At 39.3% G+C, this 24,834-nt stretch overlaps 1 protein-coding gene across 8 annotated transcripts in view; it reads right to left on the minus strand.

Annotated features, from left to right (window-relative positions):
• trioa (trio Rho guanine nucleotide exchange factor a) overlaps window positions 1–24,834 on the minus strand; it is a 158,831-nt gene that overhangs the window by 109,314 nt on the left and 24,683 nt on the right. For 2 of the 8 annotated variants that reach the window (XM_022683229.2, XM_049475421.1), the window contains exon 1: window positions 6,505–6,959. In XM_022683229.2, the coding sequence (XP_022538950.2) occupies window positions 6,505–6,637 (133 nt within the window). In that variant the 5' untranslated portion in view covers window positions 6,638–6,959. Of the gene's footprint in view, window positions 1–6,504; window positions 6,962–20,690; window positions 20,742–24,834 lie in introns of those variants that run through there. The other 6 variants (XM_022683232.2, XM_022683230.2, XM_049475422.1 and 3 more) reach the window with 5 other exon arrangements.

The following is a 24,834-nucleotide window of genomic DNA, read 5'->3' on the forward strand; positions in this document are numbered from 1 at the left end:
CTTCTAATTCAGCAGGTCTCGCCAATAGGTGGTGGAGGTGAGAAAACCAAGTTAAGTACAGCTAAGCCTAGTAAATAAAACTAATTCTTAAAAAAAAAAAAAATAATAATAATAATAATTAAAATGAAACAAGTAGATTGAGTAGATTGTAGAAACAATCTACTCAGATTTTTCTCACAAAAACTGTTTATTTGGGTGAGCAAATCACTACTGTTTAAATCTAATTTCCAGATTTCCACTAAGGCTGGGTTCAGCAGCATTAGCGTTAGTGGCTAACCACGGTTAGTGCTTGTACATACTGTCCGACAGCGCTACACTGAGGAACCCTGAGTAATCACTGAGAATACCATATCAACTATGTAGCAACAGCCTAGCATGGGAGTGGGAGTCTTTTAAGCTGAACAACCATTTTCTTTATTTATTCAGGTTAGGCACTTCTTTAATGTGTAAAAAGTCATGGGACAAAAGCATGTAGACTGATCAAAAAGTATTAGCTCAGGGGGCAGCTTGATACATCCCACTTCTGTATAAGTTGTGAGGTGTTATCTTGTACGTTGAGGCTGAACACTAACCAGCGTGCCAAGCCATGAGTTTGAAAATGATCCTTGTTCAGCTGTATCATGTGTGTATAATGGAAATATATCAAACAGCATTCACAGTGAGTGGTAAGGATGGTGGCCAGTGGTGTCTAGCTAGAATTGTGAAATTTGCAGAAATCACATCCATATTCAATGCAGAAGGACCAAAACACATAACCCACACTTCATTGCAGCATTTTATTTAAATTATGGGACATGGCAAAAGTCATGGGACATGATACTCGTTTCTGTCCTGTGACATTCGGACTGTCAGTGTAGTGTAATGTGGTGCACATTAATTCTTTCTTCCTCTCTGTTAAAAGCTGCAAATATGTATTTTTTACCATGTTATAATTACCCGTAATATTACAACCAGCTCACAGAGCTTCATAAACATCACAGGTAAGTAATTTCCAGTAAATAAACAGGGGGCATGCAGAGTGTTAACCTGTTAACTCATGAGCACAGCGAGGCTTTCAGACAGACAAATAGCACCGCTGGCATTTACTGAAGGAAAACACAGTCTCGCCACTCAAGGATACAGTGAGGCACACGGAGGAGGAGTGGAAATGCCACGTCGCAGTAGGCCACATTTACAGACTGCAGGATTAGCATTAGGTCTATAACTGAGACACACACACACACACACACACACACACCTCTTTTTTGACCGGTCCACTCCGGCACAGTATGAACGAGAATGCTACTAAAACACCAAAAAAGTGTCCAAAACAAACACACAAGCTCAGGCTAATAAAGATAAGTGTGTGTGTGTGTGTGTGTACTCAAGTGCTTCAGTCGCACAGCCAGGTAACTCCCTGCCTACGTTCACAGTCAATTCAATGCATCTTCAGTATCTCCTGCATGTGCTATTTTACGTATGCATGTGCAGAATTGCTTGTGCTATAAACGGCCCAGCTCCAAAGAACCATCCGCAGCATGTTTGTTTGTGTGTGTGTGTGTGTGTGTGTGTGTGTGTGTGTACTATTTAATAGTAGGTGTACACACTTTTCATATTCCTTTGTCACTTAATTTTATTATTGTTCTGGCATTTTCCTCTCCTGCTCTGGGCTAAATTTAGCCTGTCCCCCACAGAGTCCCACCGAGCGAGCGCTGCTCTCCTCTCCCATTTCAGGAGCAGCCAGGAGGGAGGAGTGTGTGTGTGTGTGTGTGTGTGTGTGTGTGAGAGAGAGGGGGTTACTGCAGGACACACCCACACAGTGCAGTCTTTCTTACTCCCTGTTCACTGGTCAGTCTGAATGAACACAGATCTGTCTGGCTGCTTGTCTGTCTGTCTGTCTGTCTGTCTGATTACTCTTTTCCTGCTAGGTACGAAAACACTGATATATTGAAGTATAGCTATTTTATGATTTGCAATATGATATTTATTCTTCATTTAATTTAATTACAAGTAAAAATGTGCGGTAGACTGTGACTTTATGTACTATATGATGGTGTGTTAAATATCATTTTGGTGCACTCATAGTTACAGAGTGCAGCAGCTCAGAGTGGCAAAAACAGACACTATTGTCCTTATTACAGTCAGTGAAGTATCAACATGATTTTAAGCTGTTGTAATCAGGCAAAAAGCTGCATAATACTGTTTAAAGAATAAGACCAGAAAACTACTGTTGTGTAATGTTGTAGTCCAAATCTGTGCAAGTATACTGGGGGAAGGGGGTTATAGATCACACTGCTCAGAGGCTATGACAGAGATAATGACACACTGAATTCACCTCTTCCTCTATTGTACCTGCAGATGTTAAAATGAAACCAGAGGGAAACACACTTCCTGCCAGCGTGAGACAGCAGGGCCTGTTCAGCCTTCATACAGATTACAGGCTGTCTACTGGAGACAGGCCAACTATTACACCATCACATCTGCACATATACAACACACACACACACAGGCACACACACACACAGCTGAATCAGAGAATAGAACATTGCATTACTACTTATGATTTGAATCACTATTATTTTGGAAGATATTGGTTAGTGTGGAACTATATTACTGTTTTTATCATTTTATGACCATTTTCTGCCATTCATATGAAACTAATAATATCATAATAATATGGTAACATAATTTTACATATAAAAAAAAAAATGAAAGTTCAGTGGTTATATTTTATGTTTTATCTATTTAGGATGTTTAAACATTTTTTGTATTCCAATTATAATGTCTGCATAACACTAATAAGCTCTTCTCATTTAATATAAATAATAGGCAACTTTTAGATCAACAAAAATAATTATGTCGTGCCCATATATTGTGCAATATGTTGATAACGTAATTATTGTGAATGGCCTGTATGGGAAGTATATGCCACAACACAGCGCAGAACAGAACTGACGCTCAAGGCTTGGTCAAATTTATTAATGAAAGAATAAAAAAGCTATTTCTGCTGATTACTGCATCCACATCAAATTATACACCCATTCATACCCAAGCACACTACAGGAAACAATAAGGGGCAGTGTGGCTTTTACTGATTGTCTGCTGCACCATAAAGAAAACAACTGCTTTTGCACAGAAGAAAGATGATGTGATACGAAAGAGAAAAAAATGACAGGAAATGTAATTTAAGGCTACATTCACACAGCTGTTTCCTTTGACTTGCAATGTGAATGATAAAAGACCATTCTAAATGTGTCTCAGTCTCTGTGTCTTTTTACAGCAAGCTCAATCACTGTATAACTACTGTGATTCTAGCAAGGATGAAACCGAAAATTCACGTGAAGCATGAAGGACAAACACAAACGGTTCACACTTATGTCAAAATGTTACATTAAAAAGATTGTAGGAATAACCTAAAATTAGAAACTGGATTTGATCAGAAAACCAAATTTGAAACACCTGCTGTATAAACGCAACATACGTTCCCTACCAGGCTGAAGTGTCTGATTTTAAAATTTTATTTTGTGCACTAATGTGACACAGATCCCATTTTTCCAAGGCTGTGTGGACATGACAAATATTTCAAATCAGATTGGAGTCACTTTTATATGTGGTCCGAGGTTAAACAAGTATCTGATTAATGGGAATGTCACATGACTGTGAACGATCAGTTCCGATTTCCTGCATCTTTTTGCCTGTATATGATTTATTAACCAATCAAATCCATGTTTTGTGGACGGACTCGTTCACATTATTAAAGACAGAGAGGCAGAGAGAATTCAGATCCTTATACTGCTAGCCCAATCACTGCTAGCCCTCACAGTATCAGATTTAAAATGAATCAAATCCACACAAACACAAAAACTGCACTGCAACCAGCCAAACACACACAAACACACACACACACACACACACACACACACACACACACACAAACACACACCACAGCAAAGTAAGGCTCTCAGCTGCCCCTCTTTCTGTCTCAAAGGATTGATCACAGTGAGCTCAACTGACTCATCACGAGGCCCTGCACACTCGAGAGAGAGAGAGAGAGAGAGAGAGAGAGAGAGAGAGAGAGAAAGAGAGAGAGAGAGAGAGAGAAATAAAGCAAAAGACTGCAAGAAAAAGAAAGAGCGAAAGAGAGAGAGCGCTGAGGACAGTGATCTCACAGGAACCAGTCTCAACCACAGAACGGAGTGATGAAGACATTATTCCTCCTCCACACTCCTCCTCTGTCCCCCACATCTGACAAACTGCCTCCTCTTCCTCCCCTCATCTCTCCAGCCCTGTCGGAGCTGCAGCAGTGTGTCAATCAGGGAGGAGGGGAGGAAAATGGAAATCCTGTCCATGTGATGTAAAGAGGAAAAAAATGAAGAGCGAGTGATTATGTGAAGAAGGGAGAGATGAAATAGGAATGGAATTTGACTTTAAGATGAATTACTGACTGAATATAAGCTAGCAGCATCACCACCAGCTCCCCCCACTGTCACAGAGAGTCAGCGGAGGGTAAAAGAAGAAATTCTGCTCAATTTCCTTTTAAAGCCACAGTCAGTTTTTGACAGAAACTGATGTGAAATAAGTCTTTTTTTATCTTCTACAGTAATGCAAAAAAAACTTTAAAAGACACAGGCTACAATTATTAGAAGTGACATAAGAACAAGTAAATAAGGAGATTTAACTCTTTCAACTTTTAGCTAAATCATCTTTACATGTAGTATATTATAGTATAGCATTGTATTGTATTGTACAGTATTGATCAGGAATTGTGATAGTCACCAAACAAAAGCTGAAATATCTGTGCCAACCTTTCAATATTGACCACAAAATTTTGCTTTTGGTTAACTCTTTTCACATTTTGGCTCTAGAGGAAGTGTGGTTTTTCAATTTTGTCCTAGAGCAAAAATCAATTTGGATTTTTGTCTTTTTTCTTTTATGTTTTTCTTTTGCATTTTCAGAATAAAAAAAAATACTTAATAAAATTTTAATAATTTATTAATTAATAGGGATGCAGATCAGTATCCAGAAAAAGGTAAGGCAGAAAAATTAACAATTAGCATAGCTTAAAAATATAAGTTAATAAATATAATAGGAAGAAAAAAAGAAAAAAAAAACAGAATGCAATAGAATAGGATAGAAATACAGTCTTTTCTAGTTCATTGTCTTTTGACAATATGGATGATTCTTCTATATGTTAAAAAAAAACCTGACTAACATCACAACACAACAGCTGTTGAGAAGGGCTATGCATTGGCCAAAAAAAAGCATATGAGGATGATATGACGCATCACAATACAGGAGTTATGATTCTACATATTGCAATATATTGTGATACTGTAAATCCAGGGGTCGGCAACAGGCGGCCCATGGGCCTGATGTGGGTATATGAACGATAATAAAAAAAAATGAAATAAAATGCTTCTCTCTCGAGCTTTTGTTTAAATTCTTCCCCTGTCCCTCTCGTTTTTCCACCCATTCTTGGGTTTTCTTTCTCCTTATAAGGGTGATTTTTCCCGGCCATGTCCCAGTTCACTAGCCGGGGCAGCGATAGTTTATAGGACCACGACCCTGACGACACGGGTTCGATCCTGGGTGAGAAGTGGTGTGTTTATTTATTTATTTTTTCCTTTTTTTTCTAGGGATTACGTGCTTTGAGTATAACTGTTCTGAAATTAGTAGCTCTCCAGCCCAGAGGGTTGGTGAACCCAGTCTGTAGCAGTCCATTCCATTACACTTTATTTTCCAAAACCGATTTCTTTCTTTTTTTTTTTTATAATAGCTTATATTTGGCCCGGGGCCAAACTTAATTGCCAACCCCTGCTGTAAGCGAAGCGATATATTGTGAAATAAAAGTTTACTTTTTTTGCATCATAACAGCGCTATGCTCTTTTTAATTAGATCTCACTGTTATTTCATGGGTGGGGTTTAAACACAAGTAAATCAACATTGTGTTTTTTGGAAATTGATACAGTACTGCGAAAAAAAAGCTTTGCAATGCTTTGGTGTATTGATATTTTCTTACACACCTATCCCACTTGTCAGTGCAATGGACATGACTAAAGCCAGGGGACACAATACTACTTCCTGTCCCATAACTTTCAGCCTGCCATGTTATATGTACCAGTAAGAAGCTAAAATAGAGTATTCTGACTTAATTTCTACAATTAGATGAGTTTTTTTTTTATTCTTCTTTTAAATCATCTCTAGCTGCAGTGAAAGCAAATGATACACTGAAGGAAAATCATGCAAGACATGATGTTGATACAAAAACATCCAGGAGCCTGGAGGCCATAAATAAGTCAGTGAGCTACAGAAAATGTGAAACAACCACCCTCCAGGCAGAAACCAGCAGCAACAGATAGCACTTTACACCAGCAACAGCAGGGGTCTCACGATGCATGATAAAACAGCAATCTGAATCAGAGACTCCAGTTTAAACTCTGCAGCCTCCAGCAAGCTCCAGCCTCCAGCTACAGATGGCATGACGTCTGTGACTGAGGGCCACGTGCAGCAGGTGCGGGTCTTTACCTGGCAGCTGAAGCAGTGTGGTTCCAGTCTGTGCGTACTGCCACCTGTGCTGGTCCACCAGTGACGGCACACTCCCCTGCCAGCGGCTTGACAGGCTGGATACGTCCCTCGCGGCTCCACAGTGTAGGTTCATGACTAAAGCTCCCTAAGTTGCAGACTCCATAAGGTCCATTACTGCATATGGATGAGCAGGAAGTGAGTGGTCTTTTCAGAGAGTGATGGGTGGAGTAGTAGTCCAATGCCAAACTAGTCATATCCAACATCCAATATCTCATATCATGCCCACAAAACGCTCCTTTAACCTGGCAATCGAGAGCAGCATGACTGCAGAGGCTTCCTCTCTCTGGCTTATCAGATTTACAGCATGCTGGAGCCAGCAACGCCAGGCTATACCCATCAGCCCTCACTGTAAACAGGCAGGCAGTAAGTAAGCTCCTGTAAACAGCTGTCATGCCTGGATTTAAGGAAGGAATAGGCTTTGTCTGTGATTGCCTCTAATCCCCCTCAGTCTTAATGCCCCCTCACTCAGAGAAGCAGCCATTCCTGCCCCACTGCCCGTAATCAGGACAAGACACGTGCTGCCAAGACAGGCTAATCAATGTGCAGTTCAGTAAGAGCACTCAGAGGACACTGGGTTCAACAGAAGAGTTTGACCAAAAGCAAAACTTTTAGCTACAATGCGTGAGGAGCATAAGCTACATTATAGCATGATGCGCTATTTTGTGTCGTATGCATAAATATTGCATACATTTTTGAGTATGTAGTTGTGAAAATACCCTGAAATATCGTGATACAATATTAGGGCCATATTGGCTATCAGGGTACAAAAAAAATATAAAACTAATTTACACTGTTTTCAGGTCCCATTAGATATCTACTAGAAACAGATTATATCTGTCCAGCATTATTTATTTTACTTCAATCCCAGATATATGGAGTGCATTATTAGTATCATGACATATTGGAATCATTGACTGATCATTAATACTTTTACAATCTGGAGAAAATCTCAGTTAGGGGTGTGCCATATATACAGCTCTGGAAAAAATAAAAGACCACTTAATCAATGATTAATTTCTTTGATTTTGCATAATATAATTAAGAGGAAGATGGATGATCACAAGCCATCAAAACAAGCTGAAGTGCTTGAATTTTGCACCAGGAGTGGTATAAAGTTAGTGTAAAGCAGTGTGAAAGACATGGAGAACATGCCAAGATGCATGAAAACTGTGATTATTCCACCAAATATTTGTAGCCCACTTGCCCAAAATTGGCACTAGGTATGGTGCCAAACAGTTCATGTTTATGTGCTCTATAATCAACTGGCAATACTTTTCTCTAGGGTTAGTCAAGCTGTGTGTGTTCATTTGCACATCTCTGTCAGCAATGAGTGCAATGCCAAGTAGCTTAATCAATTCATTTACAGGGGTGTCCACAAATATCTGGACATAGTTAAATACATCATATTAGTATTTTTTCATCTGAAATACTTTAAATAATTGCAAAAAGATCATTCAAGAGGTTAATTATATATATAATATATATATATATATATATATATATATATATATATATATATATATATAATGTGTTTATACATATGTATAGCACTTTGTGAAGACTAATTGTCCTCATAAATCTCAGATCCTCATTGAAAACAGTTTCACAGCTTTGTGTGTAGCATTGTGCTGCTAGAGTAATTAATACAGTACAGTCAACTGAAGTCCACGCAAGTGTAGGGACATCTCTATGGGAGTGTAAGTGTGTGTGTGTGTGTACACTCCAGAAAAGTAAAATTCTGCTGGCGGGACAAAAGAGAACAGAGGATTAGTGCGAAGCTTCTTAGAAAGTGTGGAGATCAGCTTTAGCCCTAGAATTGGCCCTCAGAATAGCCCTGACCCACTGGCAGCACAATTTAGCAGCATTATTGCTCACAGTTAGCAGCTCAATACCATTTTGCTTTGAGATAACCAGATTCTTGGCACTTACCAAAACAAATCTCACATTCAACCAAAAGGTAAGAAAACACCACCACAAATTCCAATCATATCCAGCTCAGCCACTGACAACTGAACACTGATAACTGTTTTCAGGGCAAATTTTGGGCTTTGGTATAAAAAGCTTGGGAGAGGAAAGTAGCATGTGTGGTCTTCTGTACTGGAAGAATGCAAGGGAAGAATAGGGTCTCTGATGCTGATACTGCAGACTCAGCACAACTCTTACTGCACTGTGTAACTCTGGTGTGGTGAAGTGGGCAGGACAGAAAACGCTAGAACATTGTAATCGTGCATGACCCAAATCATATTGATGAAACTGCAATAATCCACATTTTGTTGTTTTTTTAGTGATAGTTCTGTACTTGTCAGCTTGTCCAGAAAAGCATGTGTGAGGTTGTTCTTTAGTGGTGGTGCAAACTGCAAATCATCTTACTCACTGTATGGCAGGGGTCGGCAACAGGCTGCCGTGGCGAGCTTTTGTTTGCATTCCTCCCCTGTCTCTCTGTCGTGCTCGGTGTAACTAGTTTCTGCCCTTTCTAAGGTGCCCTAGCTCCCTAAAAGGGCGTTTTTCCACAGCCAGGGATTTTACTAGCTGGGGCAGCAGTAGTATATTGGATTGCGACCATGCATGAGAAGTGGTGTGCTTATTTATTTATTATCCTTTTTTCTTGAGTTTACCTGCTTTGAGATCAACTGTTCTGCAATTGGGTTCAACAACCCTCTGGGCTGGAGAGCTACTAGTTTGTAGCACTCCATCCTATTACACTTCATTTTCCAAAACAGATTTTTTTTTTTTTTTTGTGGCCTGCCACGTAATGGCTTGGAAAATATCTGGCCCATGGCCAAATTTAATTGCTGACCCCTGCTGCACAGCATGCAGAGAAAGGTGATGCTTGACATAGCAACATGCTTTGTGGTGTGCATTGTGCATCTTTTCCAGAAAACAAGACAAAATCTGTTGTTGGGAATTCCACAATGGGCAGTGACTAGTATGGGTCACGAGATGTAAATCTATTCAATAACAAAGAGATAAGAGAGCTACAGTCTGAATTTAGCAATGTAACAGGTTTGCTTCATCACTATTAACCATTTTCATCACTAGAGGGACCCGTTTAATCCTTTAGATCATCACACGGATGATCTAATCAATCAGAAAAAAAAAAAAAAAAAAAAAAGAAAAATCAGCAAACAAAGTCCATTAGTCCAGTGACGTCTCTAAAGCATAAAAGCACACCACAGACTCGGCACAATCCTTTAAGAGGCCTTCCATTAACTCTACTCCAGGGAGGAACAGCAGTCTTAAGACCCAGCTCAGTCATGAGCTCTAATGAAGACAGAAAGGAACGCAGAGGGAAACAGGCCAGCTCGATTTTGTGGAGGTGGGCTTGGAACAGAGGGTATGGAGGTGTGTGATGATAATCTCAGCCAGGAAAGACAACAATTTATTCATCCATCGTAGCCACAGAAAGGCTTGTATGTACAGGAGAAGGTGACTGGGTTCAGTGATCCTCTGTGTTACTGGTGTAATAGGCACTGGGTTAATGTACAATCAGCATTATTAGATGAAAGCACAGCCCTTTTCCTAACGATGCATGGCTTTTAGCTTTTCTCAGTCCGCTTGGATACACACTACAGGTTCCTCTGAAGGTTATTGCAATCATGGAGCCAGAATCTACGATCTGAGATTTATATTTTACGACCTGTTACATGTGTTAATGTTCAGTATTCAGCCAAATATGTCAGTGCTCAGTTTTGGCCAAAAACAGACATTATGATTAGGGCTGGGTCTCATTTTAAAATTTCGATACCGGTACCGATATGATTCTTTGAATTCCGTACCGGATATACCAAACGATACTTTTTTCGATACCTTTTCCGAAATTGTAAAATATAAAAAAAAATACAAAAAAAGATAATTATCCTCACACAACGTATTTGTTGAACAGACAACGAGTAATCCCATTCTAATACTGTCATCATGAGAGACTCCAACTTTTTGGATCTTGATGAAAAAAACACTAAGCATGCTTGTGGCGCTTTATTATAAACGAAAAACATTGCTTATGCTTAAGATATAAATATTTTTTCTATGCATATTGCTTTATGCATTATAGTTTAAAGACTTTTTTAAACATCAGCTTTACATTGACAAAATTAAAGTCAATTATAGTTATAGTTATTATAGTTATAATTTAGTGGTCACTTAAAAAATAATTATAATCATGATTCTTTTTCTTAATGCTGCTAGTTCCCTGTATTTTTGAGGGGAGGGGCAGTGTGGTTAAGGTTTTTTTTTTTTTTTTTTTTTTTTTTTACTGTATTTTAATTTCTGTTGGTAGAAGACAGCGGCAGGGAGAGTGAGAGAGAGAGAAAGAGAGAGAGAAAGAGAAACAACGAAAGAATGAGCTTTTGCCTGAGATTTAAGCACAATGACGGTGTGTCGACAATTCGTATGATTAGATTCACGTCGTTTCTGTGCATGTTCTCCGCATGTGTGCGCCAGGGTGTCGTGGCAGTGGTTTTTACATTGTTGCGCACACTCTCCATGTTTGATTTATGTGCATTTCATGCAAAGTATCGAAAACAGCACAGATTTTTTTATTTTTTATTTTTTAATCTGTAGTACAGAGACATTTCGGTCGGTGCCTTTTTGGTATTGAATTCCAATATCCAGACCTAAATATGTTGCTTACCCCCCAGTCCAACCACAAAACCTTTTCACAGATTCTGAGGCAGTGGAGACAACATGAATAAGCTGAGGAGTGTGTAGAGAAAGTCAGAGAGAGGATCAGGAGAGCAGAGCAGTGTGTGTGTAGGTGCTAAACGGCTGATGTGGATGGAGAGACTGGTGACAGTAAACACTGTGATGAATGGTAGGTGTCGATGGCACGCCTCAGAGGACTGACACTGACAAAAAACCACTTACCATCAACAGCACATCACTCCCTGACACACCAGCCCCGTCCCGGTCCCGGTCCCAGCTCTCCCAACAAAAGCCTTTCAGTCTGGATCAGCCTGAACCACCTCACCACCCAAAAACCCAGCTCTCCTTTTCATCCCTCCACCATTCAGCTCCCACTTTCACTCCACACAACCACCCAACCAACTACAACAGGGTCAGCAGATCACCACGTCCGGCACAGCTGCCGTAACCGGGGAGTGCCTGTGCACAGTCATGCTCTATATGAATGAGAGGCATGCGTGACCGGGCCTTATGAAACGCAGAAACGCATAGGCCTATTTGTGTATACAGCTGCTACACAACATGCACACATTCTCTCTCTCTCTCTCTCTCTCTCTCTCTCTCTCACACACACACAAACACACACACACGCATAAGGCACACAAAACTACTATTCTAAAAATGTAGAGAGACTGATTTAATAGAGTTTCACAAAGCATCTATTTCACGTATGCATTTCTTTCCCCCATAAATATTTTCAGGATATTTCCTGCCAGCTCCCTCAATTCAGGCCCCCTAATAACAGGGTATGGTAAAGAGCAAGCACACACACACACACACACACACACACACTGCTCTGAGAGAGAAACTGAGAAATGAGGACAGAGTAGGACTATGTTTTAGATTTTATCTCAACACTAAAAAATTAGGCCCGTCACGATGACAATGACATTATTGATTTATTGTACAATATATGGACAATACATGATGCTGTATCGCAAATCTCTCAATATAATCAATTAGGGCTGCCACGATTAGTCGACTAGTCGCGATTATGTCGACTATTGAAATAGTCGACGACTAATTTAATAGTCGATTCGTCGTTTTTTTTTTTCTTTGTTTTTCTCTCCAAACTGCTGCGACTGCCTTTCTGTCCTGGACGCACATGCGCAGTAGTGGAAACCGGGGTAGGTAGTGGACGAAATCTCAGGACATTATACAGACAGGCTCTGGTTTCATGGCTACCCCGCTACAGAACTCAAAAGTGTGGGATCACCAAGAAAATAAAAGTGAAACGCGTGCAATGCAATATCTGCAATGAAGAACTTGCCTTCCTCGGCAGCACAACCGCGATGCACGAGCACCTGAAAAGGAGGCATGTTGTAGCTGATTAAATGACGAAGAAGCTAAATTGCTATTTAGCTGCTAAAATTAGCGTAAACAGAGCGTTAACTTAGTACTTAACTTACTCATCTTGATAGCTTTAAAACAGAGGTCACTAATAGGCGGACCGCGATCCGGATCCAGACCCAGACGTTGTCACAAATGCCGTCCCAAACCGATAAACTACAGAGAAGGATTTCATTCTGACAGTGGCTTCTGTTTTCAGTGCTTTTCGGTGCAGTAAACTCACAGATCAGTCATGTGTGGTGTAAAATCACCAAATGCTCTCCTCTGCCAATCAGATCTGTGCAGACCGCTGCCCTGGCTAGTGAATTGGGACGCGGATGGGGAAAAACGCCTTTATAAAGAGATAGGGAGCCCAAGAACTGGCAGAAAAACAAGATCGGGCAGAAACTAAAGACACACTGAGTGCGACAGAGAGACGGTAATGTACACAATATCTGGACAGAGAGGCATTTTTTATTAATATACTTTTTTTTCATAATAGTTCAAACAACCTCACAGTTGAGATGTTTCATAAATGCCAGTGCCTTATCCTTATTTTACACAGTTGTTTACACTTTATGCTAAACAGTAAAATAATTGTCTGTTACAACAAGCTGCATATTTCATTAAAGGTTTAATGAACTATGATTTTAATTGTTTTTATTTTTAGTTAGCATATAGCTGAAATCTAATGATGGTTGTATAATAGCAGCTGCATTCTATTGTGATAAACTGTGTTTTATATTCAATTAACGTATGATCCGATTAGTCGACTAATCATAAAAAATAATCGGTGATTAGTCGACTATAAAAATAATCGTTTGTGGCAGCCCTATAATCAATATTATACCACAGTTAGTTCGGACCCTGCAATGTGATTGGATGAAAGGCGTTCTACAAATTCCGTTATCAGCTGGTAATGAATGTAACCGAAGCTCTCCATGCATTACTCCGCCACATACAGGTAAGCTAGCAACGATGCAGCGCTTACAAGCCAAACAGCGCAGCTACAAACAGAGCAGCAATGAAACTATTTTAACTCTCAAAAGTGTTTATAACCAAACAGATCATTAACTTCAAATATTTTAATACCCTCGAGGTTCATGCTATAATGTGTAATTTTGGCACTGCTCTGCTGATCTACGGCACTCAGCCTCAATATTACACGTTATAGCACTCCCATGTATTATTGCTTAACTATATCATACAAGACATGAAAACGACCATACTGTAATACTGCACCTGCTATGTTTGTTTTGTGGAAATAGATCATCTTTTACAATCCCACTATTAAAGAAAAATTATTACATTTTATTCTGAGGCAAAATAGTATGGCTATAAACATGGACGTTAAACCACAAATAGGGATTTTTCACTCCAACCAAAAATTCACAAAACTATTCACAAATATACACTGACATTAAAGCAGCAGTTTTGTCATTTTAAAGCAATAGTATTTCTGAGAAGGGAGGAGACAAAATATGAATAGGGATGCTAGCAGAAGCACACTGATGCTGTTTATTGTAATAAACAGCATCAGTGTGCTTCTGCTAGCATCCCTATTCAGTCTAAAAACAGAGTGCACTAGTGTTTTTCTCTGCCCACAACAGTTTTTTTTCTGGTTAGTTGGGCAAATGAGGCACTTTTATGGCTCTGATACAATTGCTACTGTGAACATGGAGATAGTGGAATAGCATCTGCTCATTTACGCATCATTAAATAAAAAAAATGCAGAATTAAAACTGAAGAGCGCTGCTGAGTTAAAAGAGACTGCGACAGAGTTCTAGATTTATCCTTGATGAAAGGAGACTGCACCAAAATGCACGTTTTAAAAGCTATTTTCCACATGCTTAATATGTACACTCTACATTCTCACCAGAGAGGTCTCAAAATCCCCAAAACTTACGCACAGTCACTTTAACTAAGTGTTCATGTACGCATTAAAGCTGCAATTGGTGCATTGGTTGTGTATGTCATTAAAAGATAAACGACGTGAACACAAAATACAGTACATGCAGAAACAGGTAGGGACACTGCAGGCACAAATAAAAATAAAATAAAAAATGACTTTGTGACCAAGTTATCAGTTCTTTATGATTGGTGTTCTCTGGTTTGCCTTCTAGTTAAAGCCTGTAGTAAAATGATAAGTACAGAGGTAAGTAATTAAACAGTTACTTCCAGTATCTGTTTATTCGGTATCTGTCCCATTAGCTTCCAGTATGAGCGTGTTTTGATTTATTTATGATACACAATACACATTTATTTTAGTTCTCTGTCTGAAGGGTAAAACTAGATGCAGTACTGCTTCCACATGTTCTTTGTTTCAGGTAAAAGCTTATGAAGCCATGCATTCACTGCCAGATTTGCACACTAACTGACTAAATTATCTTCCTCATACTTCCTTTCTGTCAGTTTTCATTCACTCATTTTAGTGTGATTCATTTTTCCTTTCTTCTCCTCAGTTCCTCGCTGTCCTCTTCTAATTACATGCATGTGAGCTTCAATAAGAAAGCCCTGGAAATCATTTACCCTCACAGATCTCTCCCTCTCTCTCCCCTCGATGTTCACTGGAGAGCACTGAGGCCCACACAGGGAAGCGAGGGGAGCGGAGCTGCTTTAAAAGATGCAGGAAGGTCCAGCGAGCAAGAGCAGAAAAAAAATTCAAAACCAAACAAACCCGGCGAGTGCCAGGCTGACGTGAGCCGAGTGTTTTCAGTTACTGAGATTCCTGAGCTTCGGTTAGGCTGAGCTCACGGAAACCGTCGACAGTGACAGTTAATGTTCTAAAAGGGGAAGTGGAACAGTGCAGGCCCTCCTGTGTGTTTTGAAACCCAACCACAATCCTGAGCAGGAGCTGGAGTCATCTGGGAAAGCTGGAATAAACCAGTGGAAGCCTTTAGGAGGTCTTGTGCAGTTTACACACATTTTTATATCTTATATAGAATTTCAACAATGTAACAAAGACACACAAAAAATGAAGTGTATATAATATTCAAATATATAATTTGATTAAGTGTGTAGCAAACTGGAATTGAAAATGTAAAGATTTGTTTACCACATATTTAAAATACAAAATCTACAGCTGAACACTGGAATCAGAAAATAAACAGTGCTGTACAAAAGTCTTAAGAATCTGAGAAAAGGTTAAAATATGTATAAGATATATCTAACATAATAATGTGTGTTCTAAACACACACTGATGATCAACGTTATATATGAATACAGGTAGTGATATAGACTAAATTTGGAATTGGGCACATTCTTTAAAAGCTTTTATATATATATATATATATATATATATATATATATATATATATTATTTTATTCACATTTTTTCTCCATTTTCTCCACAATTTACATGGTCAATAACCCAATCCACTCATAAGGACTCCCCCTATCATTAGTGATGCCCCAACACCAGGAGGGTGAAGACTGGCACATGCCTCTTTCCAGTCAGCCACTGCCTCGTTTCCAACTACTGCTGATGTAGCATTACTGAGTAGCATCACAGCGCACTCAGAGGAAAGCGCAGCGATTCGGTTCTGACACATAAGCTCACAGACGCCTGGTGCTGATCGACATCACCCTAATAGTGATGAGAGCAAAGAGTAAAGAGTGTCATCTACCCACCCAGAGAGAGTACGGCTAATTGTGCTCTCTCAGGGCTCCGGCAGCCGATGGCAAATTCTTTGAAAGCTTAGGATGAAATGTAGTATCACAAGAAATCATGGGGTAGTGTAGCCAATGTTACAAGTGATGAAGACCAAACATTCTCAGAAAGGAAAAGTATGGAGGACCTCTTTAAAGAGATGCTGTACAATCCAAGCTTTATGCGGATGGGATGGGATAACGATGAGATCACAATTCTGTGATTCTGCTATATTTGATATATCGCAAGACAATTCTCTACTCCAACACTTTACAGCATGTGTTACTGAACAGAATAAAATACTCCTTTATAAGCAAATACTGGCGACTATGGATTTATTGGTGCCAATTGAACAGAATTTGACAATCAATATTCTTCACCTCAGGTTTAGCATATTCATCTGATTAGGGCATGGAGTAATGAAGCAGTAACCTTAATAAGTCACACTGGGGGGGCGAGTCTTAGGGATAATAAAGAGCTATGTTTCAATAAGAATATTGATATCTGACACCATGTATTGATACAATTGAACGATACAATATATTAGTTGGCAGCGTGTGTGTTTTATCATGAGAACCAGACATGTTTATCTTCTTACAAAAAGGAAGTACCGTATAAAAGAGTCTTAACTCTGTTCTTCTAATCAATACATTGTGAATATATAGCGTGAAAACAGTTTTAAAAAGATGGTAATAGGTAACTGCATTTATATTCAGTTGCCACAGACACACACAGAACTGAAGATCATAATAAAAGCAGACCGTTTGAAACTACTTAAGGGCTGCTGGCTCACTGTTATTTTAAGTATATACCAACATGCAGTCTTATCTTTATCTTCAAGCTCTCTGTGACTCACACACACACACAAACACACACACACACCACTGACGGGAACAGTGTGTGGTCTGGGGGAGAGATCCAGGTGTGTGAGTGTGTCCATTGAGACTCAGTGAGTGATGTGGCCTACACAGTAACTTTCTGATGCAGGCCTCTGTGTCTTGTTTGGACAGTTATCTTCAGTGCTGCTGTGGTATCAGTGATTCTGTGTGTGTGCTGCACTGTTTCAGGTCTGTGGGGGTGGGCACAGAGTCTTTGATTGTGGGGGTTAAGTGTATTTATAGAGAACACACACCTGCAGGAGCACAGACTTCGCTGGTGCTGTAAAGACATATAATGAGGCAGGGTACCCACATCCCGCATTGTGAGAAAGTTCTACTGTTCCATTTTGTTTGAAACCGATCCCTCACAGAAGCTCTGAGTGGTGGCATCTGATTTGCCTAAAATAATCTGAAGCAGCAGCAGCAGCAGCAGAGACACTCGTCCAAGCCTCATGAACACTTCCTTCAGGAAGCTTAGCAGCGCTAACCGGCCGGCAGAGAGAGGTGAGAAAGTGGGAAACACCTCCTGCTGAGCTCAGATTCACTCAACCATAACCAAAGAGATCTTAAAAGGATCTGCCTTATCAGAACACAACCGGCTCAAGAAGCACTGGTTTTAATTATCACTTAGTCAAACAGAACTTCTGTGTAATTAACAGACCTTTCTCACACTTCTGTGTTCGTTAATGCAGAAGCATTAATAGCAGTGTTAAAGGAGAACTCTGGTGTGAAATTTACTTGGGGTGTAGTGAAACTTGATAATGAGTATGAATGATACATTAAAATAATACATACACATCTATATGTACAGTATATTAAAAGCACTGCTTTTAAGTCGTATATGCTGGGTAGTATACCGGTTCATCCAGTATACCAGAGGGGAAATTGAAAAGGGATATGTATTTTTCACATAAGTAGATACAGCTTGCTAGGTAACGCTAGCCAGTTAGCATAACAAGCTAACACACTGAAAGCTCAGCTCAGTCAAAGCTCAGTCAAATGCTAGTCTCATGCTGTCCTGCCTGGGGAGAAATAAGAACAGCACTTTATCTGAGAAGCTCCTGTTGCTGTTGCTCACCTTGTGAGGGTTTTTTATCAGAGTGAAATAGAAAAAAGCAGCAAACAGCAATTATTCACTAAGAAAAGAAAATAGACCTTTTAAATACAATAATACTGTAGCTTGAACGATAATTTTAATGCAATTGAATGTAATTTACTTGTTAACTGGGGAAAACAAGGCAATTGTAAGTCCTCTAATGGCTTAATTAATAACATCGTACATTGATATTACAATTGTTTCTTACTTGTGCAATACAATTTTTGAGAAATATCTCGAATACTTAAGAGTAAACTCAATAGTAGTCAAAACCTTAATTTCAAAGCCTGATATGTACTCCTAACAGTAGAATAAGTCATAAACCTACATATATGTGCAGTCATACAAAAAAATAAAAAGGGTGTGGATATATATATATATATATATATATATATATATATATATATATATATATATATAAAATATATATATATATATATATAAAAACATATAAAAAAAAATATATATAAAAACATACAGCATTAATGCAATATACAGCATTAATGCAACCTATATTATGCACTGCACTACACCTTGGAGTAATCTTATTTACTGAGAAGGAGAATCTGTTAGCCTGACTGCTGACTCTCAATCAGTTCAGCCAAGTTTACTCCATTACCTAATTTACATGCAGTTTTTAAACAGACAAGCATAACAATAACATGCTGAAGCGGTTATTACTGTGATATGAAATATTGCTGTAACAGTAACAGTAAGAGAGCAGAGCAGCATGTCCCTGGTCGGGACAGGCGGTAGCAGGGTGTGGTACAGGGTCAGATGGCTGGCCGCAGTGCATGAACTGAATGCACATAGCTGAATAGGCTGTGTGGTATCAGGGGTGAGGCAGTGGCTTATTTTAACTCCACAAGTGTGAATGATCAGTGTGAACAATCTCTCTGGAGAATGCGCGCACGTCTCCTCGGAGACACACCTCTGACGAATGCGAAAGCACAGTCAGCCACACAAACACATGCTGCGATCCTGCCATACATCGCCGAGGCTGACGACACTTTTACAATCAGGAAAGCATTCCCAGCATAAGCCAATCTACGGGTCAAGGACGAGAGATAAGAGACTCGTCACTGTTCTATTCTATTCTTTCTTTCCATTTTCTCTGTTTTAGCCACAGATCTCTCTGCTTATTTTGATGGAAAATGTAAATATAAAGCAGAAAAATATAAACAGTGAAGACGCAATACCATTTCATGTAGGATTGATGCAAACAACTCAGACCACAAAACATGCAAAAGACCACAATTGGCTTCAAAACTGAAAAATACAAAATAAGGGCTCCATGTGGTCCAGCGGTCTAAAGTGCTCACACTATGTTCGGGGGGAGATCGCTGGTTCGAATACCTTTCATGTAGCTTGCCATCAGCTACAAGAGCCCTGAGAGAGAACAACTGGCCTTGCTCTGTCTGAGTGGGTAGATGGCGATCTTTCCCCACCTCACTCCTAGGATGATGTCGATCAGCACGAGGCGTCTGTGAGCTGATGTATCTGAACCGAGTCACTGCGCTTTCCTTAGAGTGCGCTGTGATGCTACTCGGCAATGCTGCATCAGCAGCAGCTCGAAAAGAGGTGGTGGCTTACTTCACATGTATCGGAGGAGGCATGTGTTAGTCTTTACTCTCCTGGTGTGTTGGGGCATTACTAGTGACAGAGGGAGTCCTAATGAGGAAGTTGGGTACTTGGCTGTGTAAATTGGGTAGAAAATGGGATCATGAATAAATAAAAAAATATATAAAAATACAAAAAAAAAAAAATGGAAAAAATGGTCTGTTCCACTTGGGATATATTTAAACAAATAGCACACAAATACTCAAGCCTCCCAATGCGACATAATAACGTAGCATATAAAAAAATCCCACACGTTAAGTGGAAGCTTCTCTTGCCCTGTTTTAGACATGCCAGCTGGGCAAACTGGAAAGACACTAAACACCACCGCCATTACAGACTACGTGCCAATTTTGTATAACACCAGATTTCCTTCGGTCTTCATTACAGGCACATCAACAGCCCAGTGTTATGTTCATGAGGTGCTGAAAGGAGTGGAGCTAATTTTTATAAACTCACTTCAGTGCGCTATTTCAACAAAACAATGCTCATCCACATACTGCTGCCATCTCAAAAGCTTGCTTTGAAGACACATGCTAAGGCTTGGCCAGCAGCATTGCCAGACCCATCCCTGATTGAAAATGCGTGATACTTTTCTCCACCCCTACCACAAATCCAGCAGGAACTGTGTGATATCACAGGACACCATGAGGAACCTCTACAACTCTGTGCTGATATGTCTGGCATGTTGCATTACAAACAACTTCTGTACATCTATGTAGCTCTATAAATACCGTCCATATCAGTATTTATTGTTCCTGGTAACTTTTATCCTCCATTCAAATAGCACTGCAATCAGTGAAAAGTGTAGTGTACACATACACACTAACTTTATCACGTGCGCATAAAAAAGAAGAAGATATTTTGGCTTTTTACCTGGTATATGACTCGACACATCACTTTTGGGTTCACATTTAGGAAGGCCATCTAGAGAGAAATGAGAAAAAACAAAGGATTAGTTTGTTTCCAGAATAAAGTATTTAATTACAAAGTAAATATAAATAACATTTTTTCATTCGAGATTACAGACTTTTTTATTTCACTCTGAATTTCTTTTTCATTTTAAAGTGTGTGTGTGTGTGTGTATTCTATTGACCCTAAAACATGCTGCTGGAGACACACGTGCTGATCTGTGTCTGGGCACTGGTCACTGCTCTAATCCTCCAGAGGTGATGACCTCCAATCACACATTAACTCCTCTACTGCCACACTCCACACCAACTGCATCAACAGAGAGGAAAAGAGGGGGAAAAAGACCAACACACACACACACACTTACACACACACACTGCATGTACTGCTGATCACAAGCAAAATGTACAGCATGTGCGGGCAGAGAGAGGGCAAAGGAGAGTGAGTGAGAGAGGGTGTGACAGAGAGAGAAAGAGAGAGAGAGAGAGAGAAATGGAGCATTGTAGAGAATAGGGAGGCTTTTTTCTTGCCAGGCTAAACAGACAGCCTGCATTTCCTAGCAGGCATCAAAGTGCATGAGCAGAAAACCCTGCTCTGATCACAGGTCAACAGGGCAGCTGTGTGGCTTTCTCTCCTTCAGAGTTAACGAGTGTGTTAGTCAGTGTTCTACAGTACAGTGCTGTTCCACAGGGTAAAATTGAAGAGCTTAGTGCTGCACACCAATCTGAGCAGACACTAGAACCTAAAGGGGAGAGATTCAAGTTCTATAGTAGAGAACTTTGCTTTAGTTTCACTATTAGCTTTTTTAGATCTTAATCACTAGAAAACACATTTTTGTCCACTACATTTCACTGCCACTGCTTTAAAAATCATTACAAAATTCAGAGGGCTAAAGAGGGCTTTTCACCTGAAACAAGAGGGGAAATAAGAAAGAATGTACAAGTCTGCTACCTCAAGAGCCTTAACATAACACAGAGCATTAGAAAAATGTTTTGATTCATCAAAGCTGAATATTGAGCTCTACACACTTTTCGAACCGAAGTGCACAAGCAGGCCTGATTTATTTTTACAATATACAGATTTAACCTCAATACTTGTTGCTGACCTCTATATCACCCATAATGTTTTTGTTTAATAAGTGGTACTGAAATCCGATACATATCCAATTTTCAGAACTGCAACTGTCTCAATGGCCAGATGGGAATTCATGCAACTTTTACAACAAAGAAAATAGAAGAAAACAGCAAGGAGAATAGAGAAATTGGCCGGGATAAGACAGGAAAATGGACAGTAACAGTGATTTGAGTATTTAAGGTGTTGCAAAAAAAAAAAGCTAACAGACCTGATAAACACAATTAGACTGAGGTGTTAGAAGGCGTGTTTCAAAGCCATGCAGCTTTTCTAATGAATTGGCCAAACAAGGCTACAGATCGCAGCTGCAAAATAAATAAATGAAAATGTGACTGCGACCAAACAACTGTAACGAATTACCAGTGATGAGCTCAGCAGCATTCTGAACTCATTCATAGCTTTTGAGATTCTGACCAGAATTAAAAATACCCTCCATCTTGTATGCGTGCCACTCACAAATTGCAAACCGTTCAGACAGATGTCAGACATGATACAAATTTAGGCCAATTTTACCTGCTGTTTAAGTACTTATATATTTTCACTTACTGAAGAAGAAAATAAAAAAAACAAGACAACTGACCAGATACAAAGGAAATGTACTACAATAATTAAATGCAATGCAATCAAAGCATACTCTACCACAACTCAAAGTCTGTCTGTATAATTTATTTACGTTATTAAAGCTTATATTCCTCATATAATAATGTTATGTTGTTTTTCCCCTCTGGCTGAGGTGTTTCAAATCTTAATTTACAGTTATGAGTCATTTGGCACAAGTTCAAGACAAGTTTAATCCAGACACTGACTTGAGCTGACAGACAGACAGACAGACAGACAGACAGAAAGCACCAGAACTCCTGCTAATCTCACAATAATACAGTGATATTACTCCACCTAGCACACCAATATTTTGAAATGACACCATTATTTGTAATTAATTAGCTCTATATTAAAGATACCAAACCAACGAATAAAAAAAGAACCACATTTAAAAATGAAATAGCAATACAGAACTGAACCTCAGTAGCTTTTCAAAACCAGTCCAGGATAATAGAGTCTGGGAGCAGATCCTGTTCATGTACAGACACGCTTTGAAGTAGACTATTATTTTCACACCACTTCACATCAGGCGCGCTGGCATCAGGTTACCCATCAGCTCTCTGAGAAAGTAAAAGCCATAAACATCCATAAATAAATAAATAAATACATGAATAAATATATCAAATTCCTTTTCATTCAGAATTCTGCAAATGTACACTACCGGGACAGTCCCCAATTTTTTGCAGTTTTTTTTTTCTTCTCTTTTTCTCCATTTAGGCACAGTGAAGTGCAGTAACCGCAAAAGGTAAGCAGTATACCGGCAGAACTTTGGCAAAAAAAAGAAAAAAAAAAGAATAATAAATAAAACTTTAAAAAAAGAACACTGTAGAAAATTACATGTAATCAAATACATAAATGAAAAGGAACTTTTAATAGAACAAGTCACTGACCTAATTGGATTTTAGAACATAACGCAAATAATTTACACTGCTCCAGTGTTGTAACACACTGTTACAGCACTCTCTTTATATTTTCACAACACTGCAGTTTCTGATTGATCTCAAAATCACAAAAAAACACACCAGAGTTTCCACCGAATCTCACTGCCACTGATTTAAAAATCATAAAAAGTTTTTCATCCGAAACAAGAGAAAAATAAGGAAGAATGTGCAAGTCTGCTACCACAAGAGCACCTACACCTTTAGAAGACTGAAGAGCTCTGGTACAGGAAGAGGTCTGACATATTCAAATCAACTAAAGCATCAGAAGACCAGTTACTGAGAGTGAGCAGTTCATTTGATAGGCAGATCACATTACAGCACCTTGTAGCATCAGCTTAACACTGAAGCAAGTCTCAGCTTCAGCTATGAGGTTTGGCAGGTGGGGTGGAAGTAAGAAACTCAACACTAAGATGGTCAAAAATTCAGATGGGATTAGTTCTACCTGTGGGGTTGGAGAAATGTACTTTCTCTATGGGATGTCTGTAAAATCTTTTGACAGATTCACATTAGTCACGTCCCAAAAAATAAATAAATAAATAATAATAATAATAATAATAAATAATTAAATCCCACATATATTAAAATCGCACTTTTAAAACATGGCAGCTAAATGAATAACACATATGGAAGCTATAGACTATGCAAAACAAAAGCTCACACGCACAGTGTAATAACTATATGTCTCCTTGAGCACCTCTATACTTGAAAAAAACTGCAGCAACTCATTTTCTACAGTATATGACAGAACTCTAACCCACTGGTTAATTTTCACAGGTTTAAAATAACCTGAGATTATTTGTACAGCTTGTTGTGCGTATTTTTCGCAATATAAGGCGCAATTAAAATCCTTTCATTTTCCCAAAAAACAACAGAGTGCCTTATAATCTACTAGTCAGGGTGTAAGGAGCAGTAAAGCCAGCCAAAGAGTTTCAGTGAAGTTTTTCCAGCACTGAGGCTGAAGCAGTATTAGCATTAGCCGCTAACTGCAGCGCTAGCTCTTTTGCAGTTCAGAGGTGGGTATATCAGACTGTAGCCTAGGTTTGCAGTGTTAAAACAAGATGTGTGTGTCAAACCGCTAGCTAATAGCTCCCTGCTTTACACCCAGGGTTCCTCAGTGTAGCGCTGTCAGGCTGCATTTACTAGTGCTAAGCACTGCTAACCACGGCTAGCACTGCTGCTAACCGCGCTGTGGAAAATACTGGAAATCTAAGCTTACTGTAAAAAAACAAATGGAAGCATTTTACGTACCATCCCTCCACCATTGCTTAAAGTCACCTTATGTATAAAGAAAAGTCCAGAAAATAGACGTTCATTGATAATGCACCTTATAGTCCATAAAATATGTTAATCTCGCTCAAATAAGGTTTAAGAAGGGCAGGCTAACCTGGGCCATTCAGCACTGCCAGTGAACTACTGAAATAACTAGGATGTGTTCA

The sequence above is a fragment of the Astyanax mexicanus genome, chromosome 3 (assembly GCF_023375975.1).
Source record: "Astyanax mexicanus isolate ESR-SI-001 chromosome 3, AstMex3_surface, whole genome shotgun sequence".
NCBI lineage: Eukaryota > Metazoa > Chordata > Actinopteri > Characiformes > Acestrorhamphidae > Astyanax > Astyanax mexicanus.